The 22,651-nt window shown below is 41.8% G+C and overlaps 1 protein-coding gene and 1 long non-coding RNA gene across 2 annotated transcripts in view; one reads left to right on the forward strand and one right to left on the reverse strand.

Moving 5' to 3' along the window:
• The window catches only part of LOC132535839 (uncharacterized), a 611,211-nt gene that overhangs the window by 360,171 nt on the left and 228,389 nt on the right, over positions 1-22,651 (forward strand). The gene's annotated exons all lie outside the window — the stretch shown is intronic.
• The window catches only part of PRAG1 (PEAK1 related, kinase-activating pseudokinase 1), a 57,708-nt gene continuing 42,125 nt past the window's right edge, over positions 7,069-22,651 (reverse strand). Inside the window, exons 5-6 of the mRNA XM_007519955.3 lie at positions 14,160-14,917; positions 7,069-8,433 (exon numbers count right to left, since the gene is read on the reverse strand). Coding sequence (XP_007520017.1) covers positions 7,258-8,433; positions 14,160-14,917 — 1,934 coding nt within the window. The 3' untranslated portion in view covers positions 7,069-7,257. The remainder of the gene's footprint in view (positions 8,434-14,159; positions 14,918-22,651) is intronic.

Raw genomic sequence — 22,651 nt, forward strand, 5'->3', positions numbered from 1 at the left:
GGAAAGCCTCAGGATTTTTATTTGGGAGGGAAAACATTTTTTTTTTTTAACCAGAGTATTGCTCAGCTCTGGTTTATGGTGGTGCAGGGAATTGTGTGTTTGTGTGTGGGGAGGATTGAATCTGGGACTTTAAAGCCTCAAGCACAAAAATTTCTACATAACCATTAGGCTATTTACCTTCTGCCCAGGGAAACAATTTTTATCTTGCAATGAATATAAAATAAATTGTCCTAAGAACAAAGAAACAATATTAGTAAAGCATCATTAAGAGTTTGGTGAGTTAGTAGTCTTAAGTAAGATGCTTCTGGAGTATAAAATGTGTCAATAACAAATGATTCTCTTAATACCAAGATAGAGGATGATGAAACTAAGGCCAATTCTTTGAATTTGGGGATAGACCAAGCTGCTTCCTTTCTTTAAGAAAGTTCCCATTGGAGGCCAGATGTGGCTTACCTGGCAGAGCACACATATTACCATATGCAGTGACCAAGGTTCAAGCCCCTGCTCCAACCTGCACAGGGGAAACTTCATTAGTGGTGGAGCAGTGCTGCAGGTGTTTTTCTTTCTGTCTTTTTCTTCCCTCTCCATATCTCATCTTTGCACACACACACACACACACACACACACACACACACACACACACACACAAAAAAAAAAAAAAATGACCACTAAGAATAGTGGAGTCATGCAAGCAAAAAAGAATAAAAAAAAAAAAAGCAGTTCCCATTAATATACTACTTAATGAGAAAAGTACTCTAGCATTTGTGGTATGCTACCACATGTAAAAAAAAAAAGAAGAAGAAGAAACATATTTATATCTGGTCATTTGTCTAAGTAGAACTTAAAAAGGAAAAATGTAGAAATTAATAGGTTTGGAAACTATAAGGAGGACTGTGGCAGGATGGGAAGGATGGAGAAATGGGACAGATTCTGAGTATATCTTTTTGAATATCTTTGAATATTTGAAGCTAATTTCAGCTCCTTTTCTTATGTCCTAGAATCCATCAGGCAACCTGATAATAACCTTCCAGGGTATAAATCCTTTCAGTACAGCTCTTCGTTGGTAGCACTTCATGGCTGTCCTTGAACCTGCATTAATTAGCATTTAAAAAAGACTGAAAGAGTAATTTGTCAAGACATTTATTCCATGAAACTTTCCCCAAACATTTCACTCTTTTCTTTTTCCTGTTTTTTTTTTTTTTTTTTCTAGCACTGCTATCAGTTTATTTAAATTTTAGTTTCGGGGCCAGGAGGTGAAGTGCGTGAAGTGCGCACATTATAGTGTGCAAGGATGCAGGTTCAAGTTCTTGGCCCCCTCCTGCAGGGGGAAAGCTTCACAAGTGGTGAAGCAGGGCTGCAAATTTCTCTCTGTCTCTTTTCCTCTCTATCTGGCCCTCTCCTCTCAATTTCTCTCTGTCTCTATGGAATAATAAATGAAAATATTGTAAAAAAATAAATTTTAGTTTTAAATGAATCAATCTGATTCACAATACCTTCTATTAAATATGCTAAGCAGATTTTACACTACAAATTTCATTTACACGAGTAGTGTAAATGAAATCTAACCAGCTTATCTTGGGATCTTCAAAGGTTTGTAAATATTCAGCAGAGTCAGAAAAGACTCCTTCATTTATTTGTTACATATTTAAAGAACAGATTTCTGAGAAGTCATTAATATGCCATCTCCAAAATCTTTATAATTATCTTGCATATACATGTACACCCAAAAGTGCTTTCTCCAACCCTAAATGCTTGAAAACAGGAAATGTTACATAGAGTGGTAAGTATACCTCTCCAGAGACCTGTCTTTTTAGAGTTGAGTCATGTGTCATGACAAGTAAATAATCCCTGACATGCTTATTTTGCTTCTGGCAATGTTATAACAATTTAGATGTTCATAGTGCCTTATAATATAAAATTTAGGAACAGAAAAGGAGATTCCACATCTTGGCATAAAATGGGAAAGGCCTGTGAACAAAATTTACAATGTGGAAAAAATAAGGGGGTGGTGTGACTCAGGCATGGATAGAAAAACTGGAGGTTTAATTACATATCAGTAGTTGGGTCTAAAGTTAAGAAAGGGCAATTAAGTAGACAGATACTATGAAACTGTCATCAGAGATGATCCCCTGCTCATTTCTGAACCTCAGTCTTATGGAACAAACTACTGTTTCAAGAGCTAATCTATTTTGTGCTGTGGTTCTCTGTGAGATAAAGTTATACTTCCCATGTATATTTTGACACAATAAAAATTACCTATACCTGAGACCCTGAATTTGGTGTGAATGTAACTGTTTGCTAAACCTAATGATGGCAAACATGTGACTTACCATGTGTGGGAAAGGCCAGCCCATTGAGAAGAATAAGTGGGAAGTACTCTTAAGATCCACCACAGAGGTGAGGGGTAGACATGCAGCTTCCTGGGCCAGTGGGGGGTGGGAGTGGGTGGGAGGGATGGGTCACAGTTTTTTGGTGGTGGGAATGGTGTTTATGTACACTCCTAGCAAAATGTAGACATATAAATCAGTAGTTAATTAATACGAGAGGGGGAAAATCAGTTGTACGTCTCAAAGTTTCTCAAAACACAAACTGAATCTTTTTAGTATATAGGCTGTGTATTTGATATGCGGACTCTCTCAAAAGCCTAGACCAAGTAGATTAGAAGCAACCAATAGCACAGCTATATACAAGTCACAAAACCTAGATATACACCAGTTTCTGTGAGAGAGAGCTTATGTGCACACGTATCCATAAACTACTGCAAAATATAAACCTGAAAGCAGAAGTACACTAGAGTTTGCAGTGAGTACCCCCCCTAATACTTCCTCTCCACTATTCCAAGCTTTGGGTCTATGATTGCTCAACAATTTTTTTGGCTTCGTATGTTAACTCTCTTTTCAATCACCAGGTTCCAGATGCCACCAGGATGCTGGCCAGGCTTCCCTGGATTGAAGACCTCACCAATGTGTCCTGGAGCTCAGCTTCCCCAGAGACACACCTTACTAGGGAAAGAGAGGGGCAGACTGGGAGTATGGACCGACCAGTCAACGCCCATGTTCAGCGGGGAAGTAATTACAGAAGCCAGACCTTCTACCTTCTGCAACCCTCAACGACCCTGGGTCCATGCTCCCAGAGGGATAGAGAATGGGAAAGCTACCATGGGAGGGGGTGGGTTATGGAGATTGGGTGGTGGGAATTGTGTGGAGTTGTACCCCTCCTACCTTATGTTTTTGTTCATTAATCCTTTCTTAAATAAAAAATTAAAAAAAAAAGATCCACCACAGAATAAAAATGAAAAGAAAAAAACAAAAAAACTAGGTTTGTAAATTAAGTACTCGGATTTTACCACAGGTAGATATATAAAATTGTCATATATAGAAATAGTTTTTTTAAAAGAGCTATTAGGGACATTATTGAATGTATTTATTTATTTATTTATTTATTTATTTTTTCAGATAGGAAGACAGGTGGGGAGGAGTGACAATATCAGAGCTGCTCTTCAATGTGGTTGGAGCTAGGCTCAAGTCTAGATACAGGTACAGCAGGTGCCCTATCCATGGTCTATTTTGCTGACCATACTGAATGTTATTAAACAAGAAAATTCTTGACAAGTTGCCTGCAGAACCAAGCACTGGGAAAAACATTTGTTCTTCCTGATGAACTGAGCTGTTTCCTAAAATTACACAAAATTTTGCAACCAGCTGTTTTCTACTTTTTCTAGGTTGGTGGTCAGATAAAAAGTTTCATGTTTGATTGCTATGATTATTATCCTCAATCAGAATTCATTGCTATCATTTTCTCTCTTTCCAGCTTTACTTTTGGGTTTTTAATTTTGCTTTCTTACAATCTCCTTTTCCCCCTGAAGTGGGTGGCATACAGAGAAGGCACAATTAATTCAGATTTAAAATGTGGCTCTTGAGACCTGTGTTTCCACATGGCACTGTATTCCCTGGCAGAATGTATGTTTCCTCCCTCTTCATTGTTTATTTACTTGAAGTGAGGAAGAACAAGAAAGCAAAAAGACAGCAAACCGAGGGAGGAGGGTTTGCCTGGAAAACTCCCAGGAGCAAACAACTGGCGAGATAACACCCTCTGAAACAGATAGATCCTGTAGAGAATTATGATTTCCATGTTCAAAGACTCTTTCTTTCTCTTGTACAAACATAATTGGGAGCTGGTTTCAGCCAGTTCTTTCCTCAATGCTTGAGCAACAATTGAAATGAAAACTGTGTTCCGCAGGTGTACTCTTCATGGCTGACGCATGGGAATATGGACATGTTTATCTGCAGTCTGAGGCTGAAAGACGCAGTTTGCAAAAGGAGTGGAATTTCTATGCAGCAGGAAGGGACATTTACCTATCTCACTTGCTAAAGAGATACCCAGAATTTTATGGCCGCTAATGTTTTTGCATTTAATTAAAAAATAATTTATTTTATTTTAGTGAGATAGAGAAAGATGCAGAGAGAGAAATCAGAGTACTGCTCAATTCTGGCTGTTGGTGTACTGGGGTAGTGAGGATGGGGAATTGAAACTTCATACCTCAGAGACTTATGCAAGTGATTTGCTGTTATGCTGTCTTCTGGGCCTTTGCGTTGCTTTAAATTGACCACAGATAATAACAAGATCCAAAGAAGTCTCAGATAGGAAGATTACTATTTTAGTTAGGTTAAAGTGCAAGGGTCTAGGCCTTAGCAGTAAAGAACATGTGATACATATATGGTGTCCTGGGTTCAAACTCTGGCACCAAATATACTGGAAGGGTACTCTAGTCTCTTTTTAAATAAATAAGCTTTTTTTTCCCCCAGAGCACTGGTGTATGGTGGTGCAGGGAATTGAACTTTGAACTTCAAAGCCTCAGGCATTCGAGTCTCTTTGCATAACCACTATGCAATGTACCCCCAACCACGCATGATTTTCTTAAATGGAAACCTGAAGGAGTGTAGACCTAGAAATGATTGGTCTGATTGGTGGCACAGCTTAGTTTTATGCTTAAGTACCATGACTTAGCATAGTAGGAGCAATGGGCTGTTTGACACTTGGAACCTGCCTGTTTTTCCACTTTCTCTATAGCAGGGAGGCTGATTTTATTAACTGCATCACATAAGCTACCTTCTATCATGGTTCCCGTCACTCTTGGCAGGGAGATGACAGATGGGAAACAAAAAGTGTATAGGCAATTCTTCCCACTGTCTTCTGCATCAGATTGGAGAGACCACAGGGCTGCCAAAGGTCCTGGTATACAGTTTGACCTTTGACTTTTTGTTTTGCCGTCCTGTGTCTTTTCTACTCTACTCATACATAAGTGGTCCTCTGCTCAGGTGTTTTCATTTGTGTTATCTGGGGTGGATTCTGTCTTCAGTTCAGCCACTGACTAATACAAATGGTAACTAGCTTCAGCAAAATGAAAATGGGTTTAAAGCAGTGGGGTCAAATTACAAATCTGTGGAATCATACCAGCCATGTCTGGATTCTTTTTTTTTTTTTTTTTTCTTTTCTTCTGAGAGTCGTAAGCATGTTTACTTTAGCAAGAGGGGAAATTTTACTTTTTATGAAATATTTTATTTTAATGAGAGATACAGAGAAAAAGATACAGAGATGACAGAACTGCTTAGTTGCTGGTTTATGGTGGTGCTGGGGATTGAACTTTGACTTCAGGGCCTCAGGCATGAAAGTCATTTGCATAACCATCAAGCTATCTCCTAGCACTTAATTTTTTTTTTCCTGCTTAAATTGTCTTGTAGACACTAATCTGAAAACTCTCAGGAGTCTGGGACCAAAGGACACAGGAGAATAAATGTCTAGAAACTCTGTGGTAATTTGTCAGAAGAATTGAATGCCTGTTTTGCTAAGTCATGGAAAGGTAGGCCTGCATTTGGAAAGTCTGTCTGCTTTCACATCTTTTTTCTAACAATTTGTAGTGTCTTATATAAAAACACCAGTTCAGGTGAGTTAGAAGAAAAAAAAAATCAAAACTATTTTTTCACTACTAGGGAGAGTTTGCAGATTGCTGAGCTACAGCTAACTTGTACTGAGCTAACATGTACTGGTGTGATTTCCTTTTGTCTCCATTTGTACACTTCCAGTGCTGGGTAAGTTGAAGGGTCTGTTGTTTGCTGACTGTCATTCAAGGAAAAATGAGACTTTTATGAACTGCAGAGGAAACATTCCCTCACTTTTTTGGGTTTCCTGATTTACTCTCTTCCTTCTCAACTCCACCACCTTCCTAACTCGAGGACACATATGGTAAAGTCAGTTTAAACATAAATATGACATTTGCAAAGCTGTGGCTTCTCATGAATGGTGAGGCAGGGCTGCAGGTGACTCTCTCCCTCTCTACCTCCCCCTCCACTCTTGATTTCTAGCTGTCTCTACCCAATAAACAAATAAAAAATTTAAAAAAGAAAAAGTGACAGAGAAATGAAGAACAGACACCGTCCCAGTCCCAAACTCCTATGTTAACATGTTGACATAACTACCAACATTATCATCTGTGAGCTGCTCCAGACCACCTGGAGTCACACAAAGTTTATAAATTTTTTTTTATAATCATAAACTCAAGAATATCTTTTTTATAAGCTCAAGAATGTTAAGATGGATTCTTATGTTAAGAGACCGCTTGTGGTGCCGGAAACAGGGAAGATTCACTGGCACGGACATGCCTGGACCAGACCGCAGGGATCTGCTCATGTAAGGAGCAAGCTTAAGGTCACTTTAAGTCATCTTCTCACTGCTTCCGAGATTTATATTCAATTTTCCCTGCCAAAGAAACTATTGCACTTGGGTACTTCTTGGGGATAAAAGAACTCTGCTCATGATGCAACTAACATTTCTTTAAATGGAGGCTTTTTAAAATTATTTGTTTGTTTGTTTTTAATAATGATTTGACAAAAAGAAAGAGATCCCATAATGGGATAATGAGGTCAGGTCAGAGTCCAGGCTACATTCTGCTGGCAGAACTGTCCTCAGGATTGTGCACTGTACCAGAAATGTACACACGCACAGGTAGCAACTGGGAGGGCTTTGGTGGAGAGGGGAGGTAGCTAAGGTAGACAATGACATCCTCAGACATTTGTATTTATAATATTATATATGTACATATATATATATACATATATATATATATATTACATACAGATGTGATAGATGTTTGTACCATTTCCCATTGAGACAAATACAACTTCAAGGCAAAGTAAGGGGGTGGAGAGAGGGGGGCAGGCATGGAAGAGTGCAGCTAAAGTGCAGGGCTGGGGGCTGTGCTCACAGAAGCTGTAGGAGCTTTAGGGACTGTAAGAGGGCTCCAGGCTCTGCGGAAGCCAGGTACTGGCAGCAAAGCCAGTCCTCCAGTTCCACCCCACGCCGGCGGTCCACTGCCTTCTCAGCAAACTTCATCATCATCAGGGCCCGTTTCATGTCTATCCAATTATGCAGTGTGCTGCAGAGCGCCTCCTCTGAGGTGCCAGGCTGCTCTACGAGCTCCCGCCGGGGCCCCCACAACAGGCACTGCAGCACATGCTTGGCCTCCCCTATGCAGATGCGTTTGATGGGGTCGGCCTCCAGCAGCAGGTGGGCAAGTTGCTGCAGGCCAGGGGAGTAGAGGGACAGTGTGGGCAGGGGCGGCAGGTCCTCCTGTCTGTAGTCCTGTTCTCTCAGCTGGGCCCGCACCTCAAATGGGTTGGGCTGGTGGAGCAGTTCATAGATGAGGATGCCGGTTTGGAACTCATCAAACTTTCTGTACTGGGAGGCAGACACAATCTCAGGGGCCAGCCGGGCCTGGCTCTTTTTCTGCTGCAGGTTGGTAGTGCTGCCTGGCTTCTGTTTGGCCTTCAGGAAGTTGCTGATAATGAGCCGAGGCAAGTGCTTCTCGGGGGGAACTCCCTGACAGGCTGGGGTACCTGGGGGACAGGGAGTGCCACTGGTGGGGAGGGGGGCAGAGGGATTAGCTACAGGGGAGGTGGAGATGGGAGAAGCACTGGAGGTGGCAGGAAAGACTGGGGCACAATGGGTAGCAGCAGAGGGCCCAGGGGTGGTCTGGGGGATGCAATGCACCAGCAGCAGGTTCTCTAGGCACAGGTCCCTGTGGATGATCCCGTGCTCCTTCAGATGCTCCAGCCCATTGCAGAGCTGCAGAAGCAGGAAGCACACACGCCGCTCATAAACCTCAGGCTCACACTGATGGCTGGTGACTGAGTCCCGCACAAAGTCAGAAGCGGTCTGGTGTGGCACCTCTCGGGTGATGACCACCACACAGTCCTGCTCTTGGGCAGGGAGCTGTGAGGGCAGGGCAGGTGGAGGGTCCTTGAGTGTGTCGGGAGAGGTGAGCATGCTGGAGGGCACAGAGGCGACAAAGTGGCCACAGTCCTGCTGGATGTTGAAGTGCACAGGCACTGAGGGGCTGCAGTATGAGGATGTCTTGGGTTCAGGGGTTTTGCAGATCTGTGGGAGCAAAGGATAAGAGAGGTCAAAGGTGGGGTTCAACGTCAATTTCACACACAAATTAACTGGAAATAGCTTATACAGAGCTAGGTGTAAGGGTCAAACATACACATTTTAGAAAACATTAGTAAGTCTCTTTGAGAATTTGGGTTGGGCTATTATTTCTTCGATACAACACCAAAACACAATCCATAAGAGAGAAAAAAAAAGATAATCATAAAAATCTACAATTTTATGCTTCAAAAGACAATGTCAAGAAAACAGACAGCCTTGGAGAGAGTATTTACAAAAACATAACCTCTGGTAAGTGATTCTATCATTTATGAATTTTTATGCATTTACAAAACTCGTACAACTCAGTAATAAGAACATAACATACCCAATCAAGTAGTGAGTAAGATATTAGTAGGCTTTCTCAAACTATGTAAATGGCTACAAAGGCATGAAAAAGATGTTCAATGTATTAGTCATTAAGGATATATATATATATATATATATATATATATATATATATATATATATATATATACCATAGTGAAATATCAGGTAACACCCTCTAGAAGGGATATAATAAAAATGAAAGAGAATAAATAACAGGGGTGGGTCTAATAAGATACAGAGAAATGGGAACTCTCATTTATTGTTGGTGGTAATGCAAAAATGTGATTCAGTTACTCTGGAAGATATTTTGGCAACTTCAAACAATTTTTTTTATTATCTTTATTTATTTACTGGAGAAATATAGTGAGAAATCAAAAGAAGTGGGAGATAGAGAGGAAGAGAGATAGATACCTGCAGACCTGCTTCCCCACTTATGAAGCCTTCCCCTTGCAGGTCAGGACTGGAGAATTGAACCAGGTCCATGTGCATTGTAACAACATGTGCACTCAACCAGGTGTGCCACCACCAGGCCCCTTTGGCCACATTTTAAAAAGTCAAACCTAAGTGGCTACAAACCCCAGCAAATTCTCAGGAAGCCAGATAAGTTTACACAGTCAGCTTTGCTCACCAGAAGAGGCAGCTGTCTGAGAGGATATTTAACCACCAGGTTCTCCCTTTGTGACTTCACGGTGAATCTCTTGGCATATGCAGACAGACCCTATATCTTTAGAGCATGGCTAAATTCCCTGAAGCTGCCCTACTTTTTACTTATTTATTTATTTAAACCAGAGCACTGTTCATCACTGTTTTAAGATAGTCTGGGGATTGAACCTGGTATCTCTGAGCCTCAGGCATGAAAGCCTTTTGCATAACCATTATGCTATCTCCATGGCCCTCCCCTAGTTTTTATATCCAGGTGCAATAGCACGTATAACCTGTAAGGAAGATTTCAGTGAAGCTTCTATGAGGAAATATTTTTTGTTCAAGGGTGAGTCATAGGAGTTAAAACAAAAGAGAAAGCTCTCCAGGGATAGTGAACCCAGAATGCCCAAAGGCACCTTCTGTAGGAATAAACAAGCAGATGATCTCAAGGTCTGTTGGGGAATCCCCACAACTGTCCCTTTCCCATCTCTTCAACATCTTCTTGTGTTAACATTACTATGCATCTGGGGAATCTTTAGAACACTCAGCTTCATGTGGCTGCCACACAATAGGAAAGACCTGAGTGACACACAATGGTCCTCCCTGAGGTTTCAATGTCTCTGTAATTTAAAAGGACTGAAGGTGGCCTGTGGTTTCTTCTCTCAAAAAGGATATTATGCAACCTCAGCTATGCTTCATAGATGGTAAGGATCAGTGTGTAACCATGAGAAAAAGGGCATCTTGCATCTGTCTATAAAATATCACCCTACATACAATCCCCGAAATATCCCTCCAGGCTGCTGCATCGCCACACTCTCACAATTACAGCAGTGTTCATAAAGCACTATAATGCTTACAGGTGATGTTTTTAGAAGTTCTATTTCAAATACCTTTTCCCAGAGGTTTCTTTATATTGCAGTTATACAAACAAACCTCAGAATGAAACCTGGGATAAAAAGTGTTCAGCTCCTGAGAAGACTTTTTAAAAGATAATTGGGGAGGGGTGTATGTGGGGGGAAGAAATACATCAATGGAGTAATCTCTTGATTATAGAAATAGAATAGAAGGGGAGTGAATTTTATCCCAGACAGTGATTCCTGTTACACCAACATAAATGAAGCCGGACTACATGTGGCATTGTGACTATATGAGCATTGTGGCAACTTCTTATTTCACACTACTCAACTGTATATAACTTGGAAAATACAATCTTGTGGGCCACAGTTAAAGAATATTGGGGGCAGGGATCTTCAAAATACTCTTGCGTATGCACAGCAGCCACTGTGCATGGGAACTTATGAGTTGTGCCTTCTGTGGGCAGGTGGGGAAAGCATTCATGTGTTGGGTCACTCCCCTTCACTGAGGGCTTCTCAACCACAACAGACACTACCCTGCTCTTACATGAGTGTGGCATTGTGCCTACTAGCATTTTTCACTCAGAGTCTCATGAGACCTTAAACAACCTGATGGTTCAGGTAAATGCCACAGCAAAGGTGGAGACCAAGGCTTCAAGAGGTTAAATTACTTGCCCCAAATGGCACAACTGAGAAGTCTTCTAGTGGTCAAAAGTATGGGGCCTGGTGGGGAAAAAAGACCTTGGTTTGAACAGGAACTCTACAAATGTTGGTAAGCTACAATTCATTCTTGTTACTTGTGGTAGTTCTATTATACAGTCACAAACAATGAATTAGTAAATTCTGAACCGTGCTCCTCAGGGAAATGCACTGTGAAGCTCTTGCAAGTTTCTGGAAGTACTACTACCACCAAATGGCCAATATATAGCCTTGCTTTATGTGTGTTTCTGTTTAAAAACACCTTGCTAACAGACACTGTTGTTTATTAACAGCATGATCATTCATGCTTGAATAAAGTGTATCTACTACTCTCCCAAAGGAACATCACAGTCATCTTGTGCTGAGAACACCAGATAGCTTTTTTCAGTGCTAATCTTGGCAGGTTTAAAGAGTGGAATCACCAACAAAAAAGCACAAGAATGTGAAGAATGAGGCACTAAATAGAGAAGGAGGAGGAGGAGGAGGAGGAGGAGGAGAAAAAGGCCACTTGTTTACAGTGCTCAGAGAGGAAACCAGAAGGCAGATGGTCTCCTTCTTCCACCTCAGCTGGGAATTTGCATGTCAGAGATTCAAATCCACCACAGCCTGCCCCTCTGCATGTCCAGAAATGCAGGCAAAAGCACCACAATGGTGTTAATTGTGGAGTTACAAATAGAAGTCAGCAGAGGAAGTCACAAATGGGGCGGGACTGTTGAGGGTAGTGAGAGTTGCTTTCTCACTGGGTGGGCAGAAATAAAACAGCCCAGGTGCTCTATCCACAAGGCACCCAACCCAGCCTGGGAGCAGGAAGCACTGTACCAGGAGAGGTTGCTATGGTGACCGCTCCAGCTCTGGCTGTAGCTCTGTGGTCTTGCCAGAGACCCAGAGCTGGCTGGCCAGTTTGTGTGCAAATACAGGCATACCCTGATGGTGCAGCTGCACTGGGGCCTGCAAAGTGTTTCCAAAAATGTCTCAAAGGTCAGGCTCAGCATACTACACCGATATGTAAATGAAGGACCAAAGCAAATGGTAGCCAAGCTGGAGACCTTTCAAAAACCATCAAGCAGGTCCCCTGGCGAGACCAGCAGCTCCCTCACCACCTCCATCCCAGAGTCTAGGGCTCCAGTGCCATGAGTCCTTGCATGTTAATGAGTGTGCAAGCTCTGGCAGGTACCCAGAAATCCTTTTACTCGGGTGGAGGAGAAACAGAGGAGGTGTAAGAGAGAGCCTCCCCCAGTCCCATCTCCCATCGTTTCATCCTTATTGGGTCTGAGTTTGGGTGTGGGCTTAGGACTTATAGCATACCTTTGGTTCAGCTCAAATTTCAAACTTTCTTTGCTGAACCAAGTGTCCTTTTTAAATTTTGGAGCCATGGTTTCTTTCTTGATTGAAAACTCTGGGCTAAGTCACATCTGCTAAATAAATAAGTTGGCTCATTTGACTTAATACAGGTCCCTAATTACTGAATTGGAGTTGCAGTTGACTGCAATGAAAATGAAATGAAACAGCTTCGAAAATGCACACACAGCTAATAACCACCCCCCACCGACAAAGATTCTTGGAGCAGGCTGGGGCGGCAACAGCAGCTTTTATCTTCTCCCTGCTGCAGGTCGCTGCACCCAGGACTTGAGGCTCCCACATTAACAGGAGCAGGTGCAAGCCTGCGTTTGTCAATGGGGCTTTGCCTGAATTCTGTGCTGGTTGGTTCTTGCTTACCATGCACAGCTGAACCGAGCTCAGTGACAGACAGGCAGTGTGGGAAGGGAGCCCTGCTCCCTCCTCCTACAGGTCCCAGATGACTGTATTCTGTCTAGACGGGGGTGTTAATGAAATGGAACAGCTGCATGTGTGAAATGATGCTCTGCAAAGATCGCAGTCCCCCCTTCCCACCCCGACCCCACCTCCCAATTACCAAGCCCAGCACATTTGCAAATTGGCATTGTTGTTCCCCAGACTCTGAAAGAACTGAAGCTATTCTCCAAATTTCCTTTTCACTGAATACAAAGACAGTTCTGAAGCTGCCAAGTCTCTAGGAAAGTCAAATAGGAGACCCCCTTGGCTTTCTCCCTTAGAGGACCACCTGCCTCTCTTCTGGTTTCCTGATGGTTTTAATTTCTAACGAAATGGGGAGCAACACCAGCTTTTCAACATCCTCTGGGAAAACTGATGTTTTTTTTTCTGCATTGTTCAGAAGAGATTGTGGCTAATTCCGCATCACTGACAGAAGTCTTAAACTCTATGATACGCATCACTGACCATGTGCAGTGCTGGGGAGCAAACCAAGGACCTCACGTTTATAAAGTGTGTGTTATATATCTGCTGAGCCACTTTCCCAGCCACTGAACTTCGATGGTAGCATGAGCTTTGGTGAGGAGCAAAACAAGCTTCTATCCATATTAGCCGACTGGTGGTGGCATATTACTTCATCAGTTTAAGCCTTAGATTCCTTATCTGTTAAACTATTTACCCTGTGAGGATCTAGTTACGTAGTTCAGAGAGACACCTGCAGCTCTACTTCACTACTAATGAAGCTTTCCCCCTACAGGTGGGGACTAGGGGTTTGAACCCAGGTACTTGAGCACTGTAGTGTGTTTGCTTAACCAGGTGCAATACCACCTAGCCCCAAGTTATATAGTTAATATACTGAGTCTAGCTGTTTAATCAGTGCTATTAATCTTGCTGTTCAAGATGATGCTTAGCTCTAAGCTCCTTCTGGTTCTAACATTTGAAGAACACTTTCTTTATTATTAATTTCCCTTACTGGAGTATAAATTTGACATTTTGTTCACTTCCAGATACTCAGATTTCTATAAAATACCCACCAGAGTAGGAGCCCAATAAAAATCCTGAATGATTTTAAGTGCACTGTTAAATTGAAAGGGAACTGTTTTCTGAATCCAACTAGATCACAGGTTCATTCTCAAAAGCTCAGAAAGAATGAATCTTATATTCATATTATAAGTTTTACTGTACTGTGTTCTGGGCCAAGCAGAGACTGAAAATCATTGAGCATCATGTGTTAAAGGAACCTTAGGAATCAATCATCCTCCTGAAGCTTGGAGAGGTGGAATGACTTGCTCTAGTTATGACTGTGTCAAAGTCAAGACCAGACAGCTGTGTTATAGAATGGAAGGAGGGAGTGGTACCTACTTTCACAGCATAGGTGTTGCCAGGGTCCTCGGAGCATGTAGCACAGTAATAAATGGCATCCCCAGAGTCACAGCAGGGCTTGTTACAGGTCAGCTTGAAGAGCGACCAGTTATTCTCATTAAAGTGCAGCTCCTTTTTCTGGCCGCCCATGAAGAGGTCCTCACACTTGGCCACAAGGCGGACCAGAGACTGGGCATAGAGCCCTCCTAGCTTGGCATAGGTGCCCTCCTTGCTGCTGATGCTGCTCAAGAGGCTGTGCAGCTGAAGCTGGGTGCTGCTACTGGAGGCCTGGCTGGACACACTCAGCTGGGAAGAAGAGGCTGATGGAGCCCCTTTGTTCTGGAGGCTGGAACTCCTACTGATGTTTTTACTACCTAACAGCCCTGCAGGGGGGACCCAATGGCCATTGCCTTTGAAAGCTTTCTCCAGAGGTTCAGAAGAGAAGATATGATGGTGGCGGCTCCCAGGGCTGGAGGAATAGCTGAAGGGGGACTCTTCATGGACACAGACATTGGTTTCTGAGTGGCTGAGGTTCAACTTGGGACTTGCTGTTCTGGGCTTGGGGGAACCTTGAGTCCAGAAGAAGCCATCTGGTGAGGAAGCTGCTCGGCTCACTATCTTTTTCTGAGGGAGTGGAGGGGGCTGCTGCTGGGAGTTGCCAGGGGACACATCCTCAGTGGAACCCGAAGGGAATGGGACAGGTGCAAAGAGCTTTTTCCCACTACTGGTAGGTGAGTGAGCTGGCTCAGATGATGGGCCTGAAAGAGAGAAAGAAACAATTAGGACAGAGACAAATGCACTCTGGTCCAGGGTCCTGTGACACTGCTTTTTTTTTTTTTTTTGTCAAAGCAGTAAATTTTATTTCTATTTCTTGAAAAGATAATATATGCACAGTCAATAAAATTTAAATGCAAAAAAATAAAAGGCAAACAATGCCCATGAAGTAAGTATTCCTACTACTTCATCCTTTAGTACCAGGTTCCCCCTCTCATCATGCTAAACCACTGCTGGCACTTTCTCAAACATCTTTCTGGAAAAGCACAAGCAAACATATGTGCACAGTTTACACAGGGAAGAGTCAATGGTGCTCACTGTTTTACTTGACACTACATCTTGGAGCTGTTTTCTTCACATCACACACACAACTCTACCTATTGAAAGCTATTCCATAAGGCACCATCACATGGAAGCATTCCACCCTGCTTATCCAGTCCCCTCTAGATGAGCACTTAGGTTGTTGTCAATATTTTCTACATGGTATTTGCAAACGGCAGTGTTAAACACCTGTGGATATTTTTAAGTTAGGTTTTTAGAGAGTATAATTTAGTTACAGAAAACTCCATTTTAGAGTTAGTTCTGTGAGTTTGTTAATCAATTAGTTAATTTGATAGGACAGAGAGAACTCAAGAGGGGAAAGTGAGGTAGAGAAGGAGAGAGAAAGAGACATTGCACCACTGCTCCAACATTTGTGAAGCTTTTCTCTGCAGGTGGGGATTTCAGGCTTGAACCCGAGTCCTTGCATGTGACAATATATGTGTTCTAGTGGCTATACCACCGCCCAGCCTCAGTTCTATGAATTGTGACATTACCTTTATGGTTTGGAGAGGACAGATGCACAGGCATCTAAGAAGGGAGAGGAATGTGAACTTACAAATGAAGAAGTCAATCTTAAGAGAAAACGTATCTTTCCTGGCTGGGATTCAGTATATGGGAATATGGACTTTGATTCTAAATTTGACTTGGGGAAGAGAGAGACTGGGGACATTCAGAAGACCTGTCTGAGTGGGACACAGACACAGAAGGTGAACTTCAGGGTCAGTCAAGAATGGACTTTATTCTATGTGGCAACATATAAAATCGAGGTTTCACAAGGAAATGAGTTCAATTAAAAAAAAAAGTAGGTGACAAGTATGGAACTGATAAGAAAATGGTCAAACTGAAATAATATTCATTTCTTTCATTCCAAGGCTTGACTCTACAATAATGTAATCAGTGTTTAAATAAGTATTTTTAGGAGGACAAAAGACATTGGTTATATTTGTGGGTTGTAAAATGCATCCTATTATCCTGAAAACTACCATGTGACAGAAACATGAGTTTGAGATTCAAATAGATGAGCTTACTGTGCCACATCATAGACATATCATGCCCCTGTTTTTCTTCCCCACCTTATCAGAATAATTAAATAATACAACAAGTGGGAGTTGGGTGGTAGTGCAGAGGGTTAAGCGCAGGTGGTGCAAAGCACAAGGACTGGCATAAGGATCCTGGTTTGAGCCTCTGGCTCCCCACCTGCAGGGGAGTCACTTCACAGGCGGTGAAATAGGTCTGTAGGTGTCTATCTTTCTCTCCCCCTCTCTGTCTTCCCCTCCTCTCTTCATTTCTCTCTGTCCTATACAACAATGACTACATCAACAACAACAACAATAACTACAACAAAATAAAACAAGGGCAACAAAAGGGAATAAATAAATATTTTTTTAAAAAAGAATACAACAAGCATACAGGTCAAAGGAAAATGGTCAAAGCCCTAAGGCAAGCAGCTTGTCTGCTAGTTGTATGTTTCTTCACTCAGATGCATGTGGCCTTTCTAAGGCTGCACCTGAATAGTTAATAACCCTCCATGTCCATTGGAGTCACTCTCTGTCTTCTCTAACCAGTGTGGGGGGAGGACAGTTCCTAAGAATAACACTTGCAAAATATTCCTAAGATCAAGACTGACTTTTCTGACTTGGGATGCTCCACAGGAAGAAGGGATCCTATGGGAGAGGAAGTTAAAGGATATGTTCTCAGGCGTCACTTAGTTCTGAGTAGAGTGCATGCTGACATCCATACCCCAGCTTCACTGATCACTACAGTGTCAAAACAGGTGACAGCACAGGCCTCCCTGTGCAGCCCAGGGTGCAAAGCTCCGAGGCAGACAAAGTTAGTGCATGCAGTCTGTTGAACAGAGGTGCTGGAGACTAATAGGTTCATATACAGCAAGAACCTACTTACATTTCCCAACTTCACCATCTCTCACTGGGCCCAGGAAGGAGCATAATACTTCCCATGCTCCTCTCACCCACGTCCTTAGCCAATCCCTTAACTTCCCAGTGGTTTACCAAGATTACTGCAAGTTTTCCTTCCTACCTCAGCCAGAGTTGGTAATGACAGGTGGGGCTCCTGCCAGCAAGGCTGAATGAGTGATTTATATCCCTTCCAGGAGGCCCAGGTTAATTATAAATCAAGCAACAGTGGTGCAGTTGGGACCAGCCAGCTCTACACACCCATATATTCTTTCCTTAATAGTCAGAATGGGGGAACAGAAGAAACAGCCAGTCAGAGGGCAGAGATCCTGATCATGACTCATCTCAGCAGGCTCTGGATTCCTGGAGTTCATAGGTCCCCCACTCCTCTTGCCCAACAGACAGATAAAGATCTGGGCATCAGCTGATACAATTCTTTCTCCTCCCCCCTCAGTAGCAGAGGCTGAGAGAAGGAGGTCCACTCCATAGCAACTAGAATTAAAAGGAAGAAGCAAATCCCTTTACAGATGAGCTGCTCAAAGAACACTATGCTTTAGCTAACAAGCTCCCAGGATGATGAGCAGGAGTGAATACAGCTGGGTGGGAGTGTGACCATTATCTGACCATTATTATTATTTTTTTTTAGTATTTTATTTTATTTTATTTTTGAGAGCAATGCAGAGAGAGAAAGAAACAGAGAGAAATGCCAGAGCACTGCTCAGCTCTCACTTATGGTGGTGCAGGGAACTGAACCTGGGACTTTGGAGCCTCAGGCATGAGAGTCTCTTTGCATAATCATTATGCTATCTACCCCTGTCCCATTATCTGATCTTTCTGCTTTCTGGGTAGTAGAAGTCCACTACTGTCAAGGAGTCCGGTTCTTACTTTATTAGCAACATACAGGAGCTGGGGTAGAGAGAGGAGTGTATTCAGAATCCTGGCCAATGCTTCCATCTGCCTCTCCAGAGACAGATATAGTCTGTCTATAGTTAGAAATATTTAGTCTAATTGGCCAAACATATTTCTGAAAATCAGTTCCTTGAACACTACCACATCAGCACTTTTGTTTATTTCCTCGTCTTCACTGGTTTGTCTTCTTTGTACAGTTCTCCTTGATGTCTCCAAAGTGTCCCTTTCTACCTCGACTCTGATCTGCAAGTAGGAAGCAGAATGGATTCTTAACTAGCTATTTACTTCACTTGGCCTAGTTCCCTCATTTAAACAGTGACTGATTGCATCATGGTAATAACAGTCTATAATTCACTCTAGCCACTCTCCATTTTCAACCTTTCCTAGCATGTTGTTTGTCTCAAAGCTGCCCCTGGAATAAATTATCTCTAGGCAGATGGCCATCTTAATTCAACCCCTTATTCTCTCTTTCTTTCTCTCTCATTCCCACAGCTGCTGCCATAAACTTTCCAATCTGTAAGGATAGCAGGAGTACTTATTTTTGGTAGGCTATAACACTTAATTCCTAGATTGTCAAACAGAATGAGGAAGTTCTGCTTTTGATTCTATGGTAGAGACTAGCACAAAGATGACTGGAAATGACTTTTCTTCCTTCTCCTATATTGTGTTCCTTTACTTTCCTGTGGGAATTGCATTAGTCAGTGGTTTTGATCAGACCTATATTCCATAACAACTTGGTAAGTGTGGCAGGGAGTACTAGGTATTAAAAGGAGAACAAACTTCAAGGATTAGTGTGTGGGCTAATTTCAATTTTTCTTTTTATCAGTGATTTAATGTAGTTTTTACTCAAAAGCCAGTGCATCAAACACATACTAATCAGAGGATGACACTGAATAAGAGAGAATGCTTCTTCTAGGGGTTTCTGAAACGTGGACTTCCTCCAAGCAAACCACTGATTACAGATGCATATTGTGACTTTTTTTTTTAACATTTGGGAAAAAAAAAAAAACACTACCTAGCTCTATGATAGGTTACCTTCTGATCTGAGATGCCCTTTGAACTTATGGGCCTATAAAACCATTTTCCAGATGTGGCATCACAGCTGGTGAGAAGCCCATAATACACTCTGCTAGCTCTTAGAGAATTCAGGGCCATATAACATCTCAGCAGTGTTCATTCAGTCTTAGGACTACTCAGAATGGACACCAGCATATGACTCTTTCCTAGGAAACTCTCACATATCTACCATGGGGTAAGCAGTGGCTGGCTATCTTCTATGGGATCAGAAGGCATCTCTAAAGACCCATTCAGATTTTGTCAATTTTCTTTCTCTCTCTCTCTCTTTTTTGTTTTCATTTAAAATATTTTTTTATTGCCACCAGAGTTGTCACTGAGGCTTAAGGCCTTCACAATTAATCCACTGCTCCAGGTGAGTTTTTTTTCTTTTTTAAAATTTCTGATAGAGATAAGAGAAATGGAGGGGAGTGGGAAGGGGTACAAAAGGAGAGTGAGACAGAAAGATACCTGCAACACTGCTCCACCACTTATGAAGCCTTCGCCCTTCAGATGAGGACCAGGATCATTACCCTGCATCCTTGAGCATGGCCATGGTGCTCTACCAGGTACACCACTACCCAGACCCCTCTGTCATTTTTTTCCCTTGACTCTTATTTGAGGGAAACTGTTTAAAAACATAAATATAGATGGTCAGATGCAGCTAAATTTTTGCTATTTGCAGTGGCTGGCATACTGCATTTAGAAGAGCCAGAAAAAAAGAAGAAACAATTATGCATTTATACCTAAAATAATTTTGAAATCTACATACACACCACTGGTTCAGAAAGTGTGCCTAAAACGTCCTGAAAACTTTAGCCAACAGTCCATGATCTCAGAACTTAGAGCTAATGGGACCCGAGACAAATTAAAATATGTCCTGGTTTTATGCTGGTATTAGATTACTCTGTTTCCAATTTTTGGCTTACAATTAAGAGTGTAAAGGGGGGTAAGAATGGAAACCATTTTTTCTGGGAACTTTGCCTACATCACAGTTACCTTTTGGGTAGGTTTTAAAAATGACTTTGCATATTAAGTGGGCCAAGGTTCCAAGTCCCAGATCCTAAGTTTCCCTTCCAATTTCCAATTCTGCACAGAAAGCCAATAGCTGGCTATGAAATAGAACACCCCTGTATCTCTGCAGTGGGTGTGTTTTAAAGAAAGGAAAATGTTTCTAGTGGAAAATGACATACAAGTTATGGTGCATCTGATGGGATCTTAGAAAACATGGAGGGGAGTTAATGTCATTCTATTTGGAAAGCTGAGAAAAGAAATCAGGATTTTAAGGGTTGAGGAAAATAGCTTAAACTTTATGCAGAAATGCAGGCCAAAAGTTCAAACAGTACAGTGAGGTTTTCCTTATTATAGAGTCCTGCTGGGTTTTAATAGGTACTTTCATTGTTCTCCACAGCCAAAATGAGAGCTGAGCTTATGGAGGAAGTGGTTGGTCCAGTTTGGATCCCAGTGTATGAGTGCTATTTGACTCAATGAGTGCACAGCTCTGCCTTCTGACAGAAGTTGGGCCTCAACAAAAGGCAGAGTGCCAGTTAAGAGTTCCCAACCTGCAAACTTTTTTGCTTGGTGTTGGACAACTCTCCAGCTTCCAGTACAGTGAAACAAACAGAATTTCTTTTTGTTAGAAACATTATGAATCTATGGGTCATTTTCGAATACAAGAGTGATAGATCTGTACAGTTGGAAATGACTGTTACGATTTGCCCATTCACCCACTCATTACTTCTCCAGAACTTCCTAAGTTCAAGGCATAGGGCACAGAGCAGATAAAGCCTTACCAATGCTCATTGGTGTTCAATCCCCTCATGTTAAAGTTGAGCAAACTAAATTAATCAGTGGAGGCAGCCTTGCAGGTTTTTGCCAAGCCTCCACTTTTCTCCTCAGAAGAGGTGGAGGGTGGAGGTGAAAGGGATGGTCTATTCTCACCTGTAACATTTTCCTCCAAAGGAAAGATTGTGCAATCACTTGTTTGGTTCCACAATCAGACTAGGCTCAACTCTGTATGTTCAAAAAGAAAATCAAAGCAGTCCTTTAAAAGGAACTGTGGTTTATTCAAGAAGGCAAAGTGGTCTGAAAATGAAAGCATACTGTTAGCAGTTTATAACTGATGGAAAATGTGGTATTTATGAGGAGTCTCTCTGGACCACTTGTTCATCCCTGAAAACAATAATCAAGACGTGAATGCAATTTACATGCAAAAAAGAAAAGTGCCATCTTGGTTTGGAAAACAGACTCATGGAAAATATGCTCTGCCTTCTTATAACACAATCATCAAAGGTTTCTTTCAAATTAACAGTAGATCAAGCTAGGTTAAAATACTTGCACATGCTGCCGATGGGAATATAAAAGGTGGTTTTTAGAAGATACTTTGGAAACATCTACTTAAAATGCATATACAATTTGACCCATCAATTCCACTTGTTCTAATAATTTACCTTACAGATGACGTTCACCAAATTATTTCAATGTGTATTACAGGACCTCACTGTAGCCTTGTAGAAAGCATAACCTAACATGCACTGATAAGAGAAGAGCTTATCTCACACAATAAAAAAATGTCACATTAAAACTGGGGTAGACTTAAGAGGCTCCAGGATGAAAAATTTTGAGATCTACTAAGTATAAAATGGGGAGAATTAAATTTCATGGTATTTAAAATATGGGTAAATATTACTTTGATGACACAACAAAAGCCTTATCATTATGGAAGGAGCTATAATGAGGGTGTTTGAAGACTGAGTGTTCCAGTTTACTTCTTTCTCCACTGTTTTTATTTTATTGTTATCAATGGTTTTTTTTTATCATAATCATGTGTTGACTTTGTGAAAGTAATATTTTAAAATTCAGCTTAAAAGGAGTAGTTTAAGAAAAAGCTTCACTTTAATAATATTCTTTTATTTATTCCATTTTGTTGCCTGTTTTTATTGTTGTAGTTATTATTGATGTTGTTGTTGTTGGATAGGACAGAGAGAGAAGTGGAGAGAGGAGGGGAAGACAGAGAGGAGGAGAGAAAGATAGACATCTGCAGACCTGCTTCACCGCCTGTGAAGCGACTCCTCTGCAGGTGGGGAGCTGGGCATTCAAACTGGGATCCTTATGCCGGACCTTGCACTTTGTGCCACCAGTGCACTACCGCCTGATTCCCACTTTAATAATATTCTAAAAGCTCTGCTCCAGTTACAGAACATCTTAAAAACGACTTTGAGATGAAATGAGGATTCTTCAGAAAAGATCCTTCAGAAATGGATCTCCGAGAATAGAATCTATCACTGAAGTCTGTCTCCTTTAAGAAGGGCATATATAGTGTTGGAGCAAAACACTAATGTAATACATTGACTTGAAATTTAGGGTCAGGTGCTTTAACAAGTCTTTTTAATAGCCAAAAACCAAATTAATTTTGTTGTGAGTGCTTCACTGGGGCTCCATGCCGACATGATCCCACCACCCCCGAGAGACTTCTTCCCCAACTCCTCCCTTAAAGGTAAAAGAAGGTAAAATACAGAGAGG

This window comes from Erinaceus europaeus, chromosome 2, assembly GCF_950295315.1.
Source record: "Erinaceus europaeus chromosome 2, mEriEur2.1, whole genome shotgun sequence".
Taxonomy (NCBI): Eukaryota; Metazoa; Chordata; class Mammalia; order Eulipotyphla; family Erinaceidae; genus Erinaceus; species Erinaceus europaeus.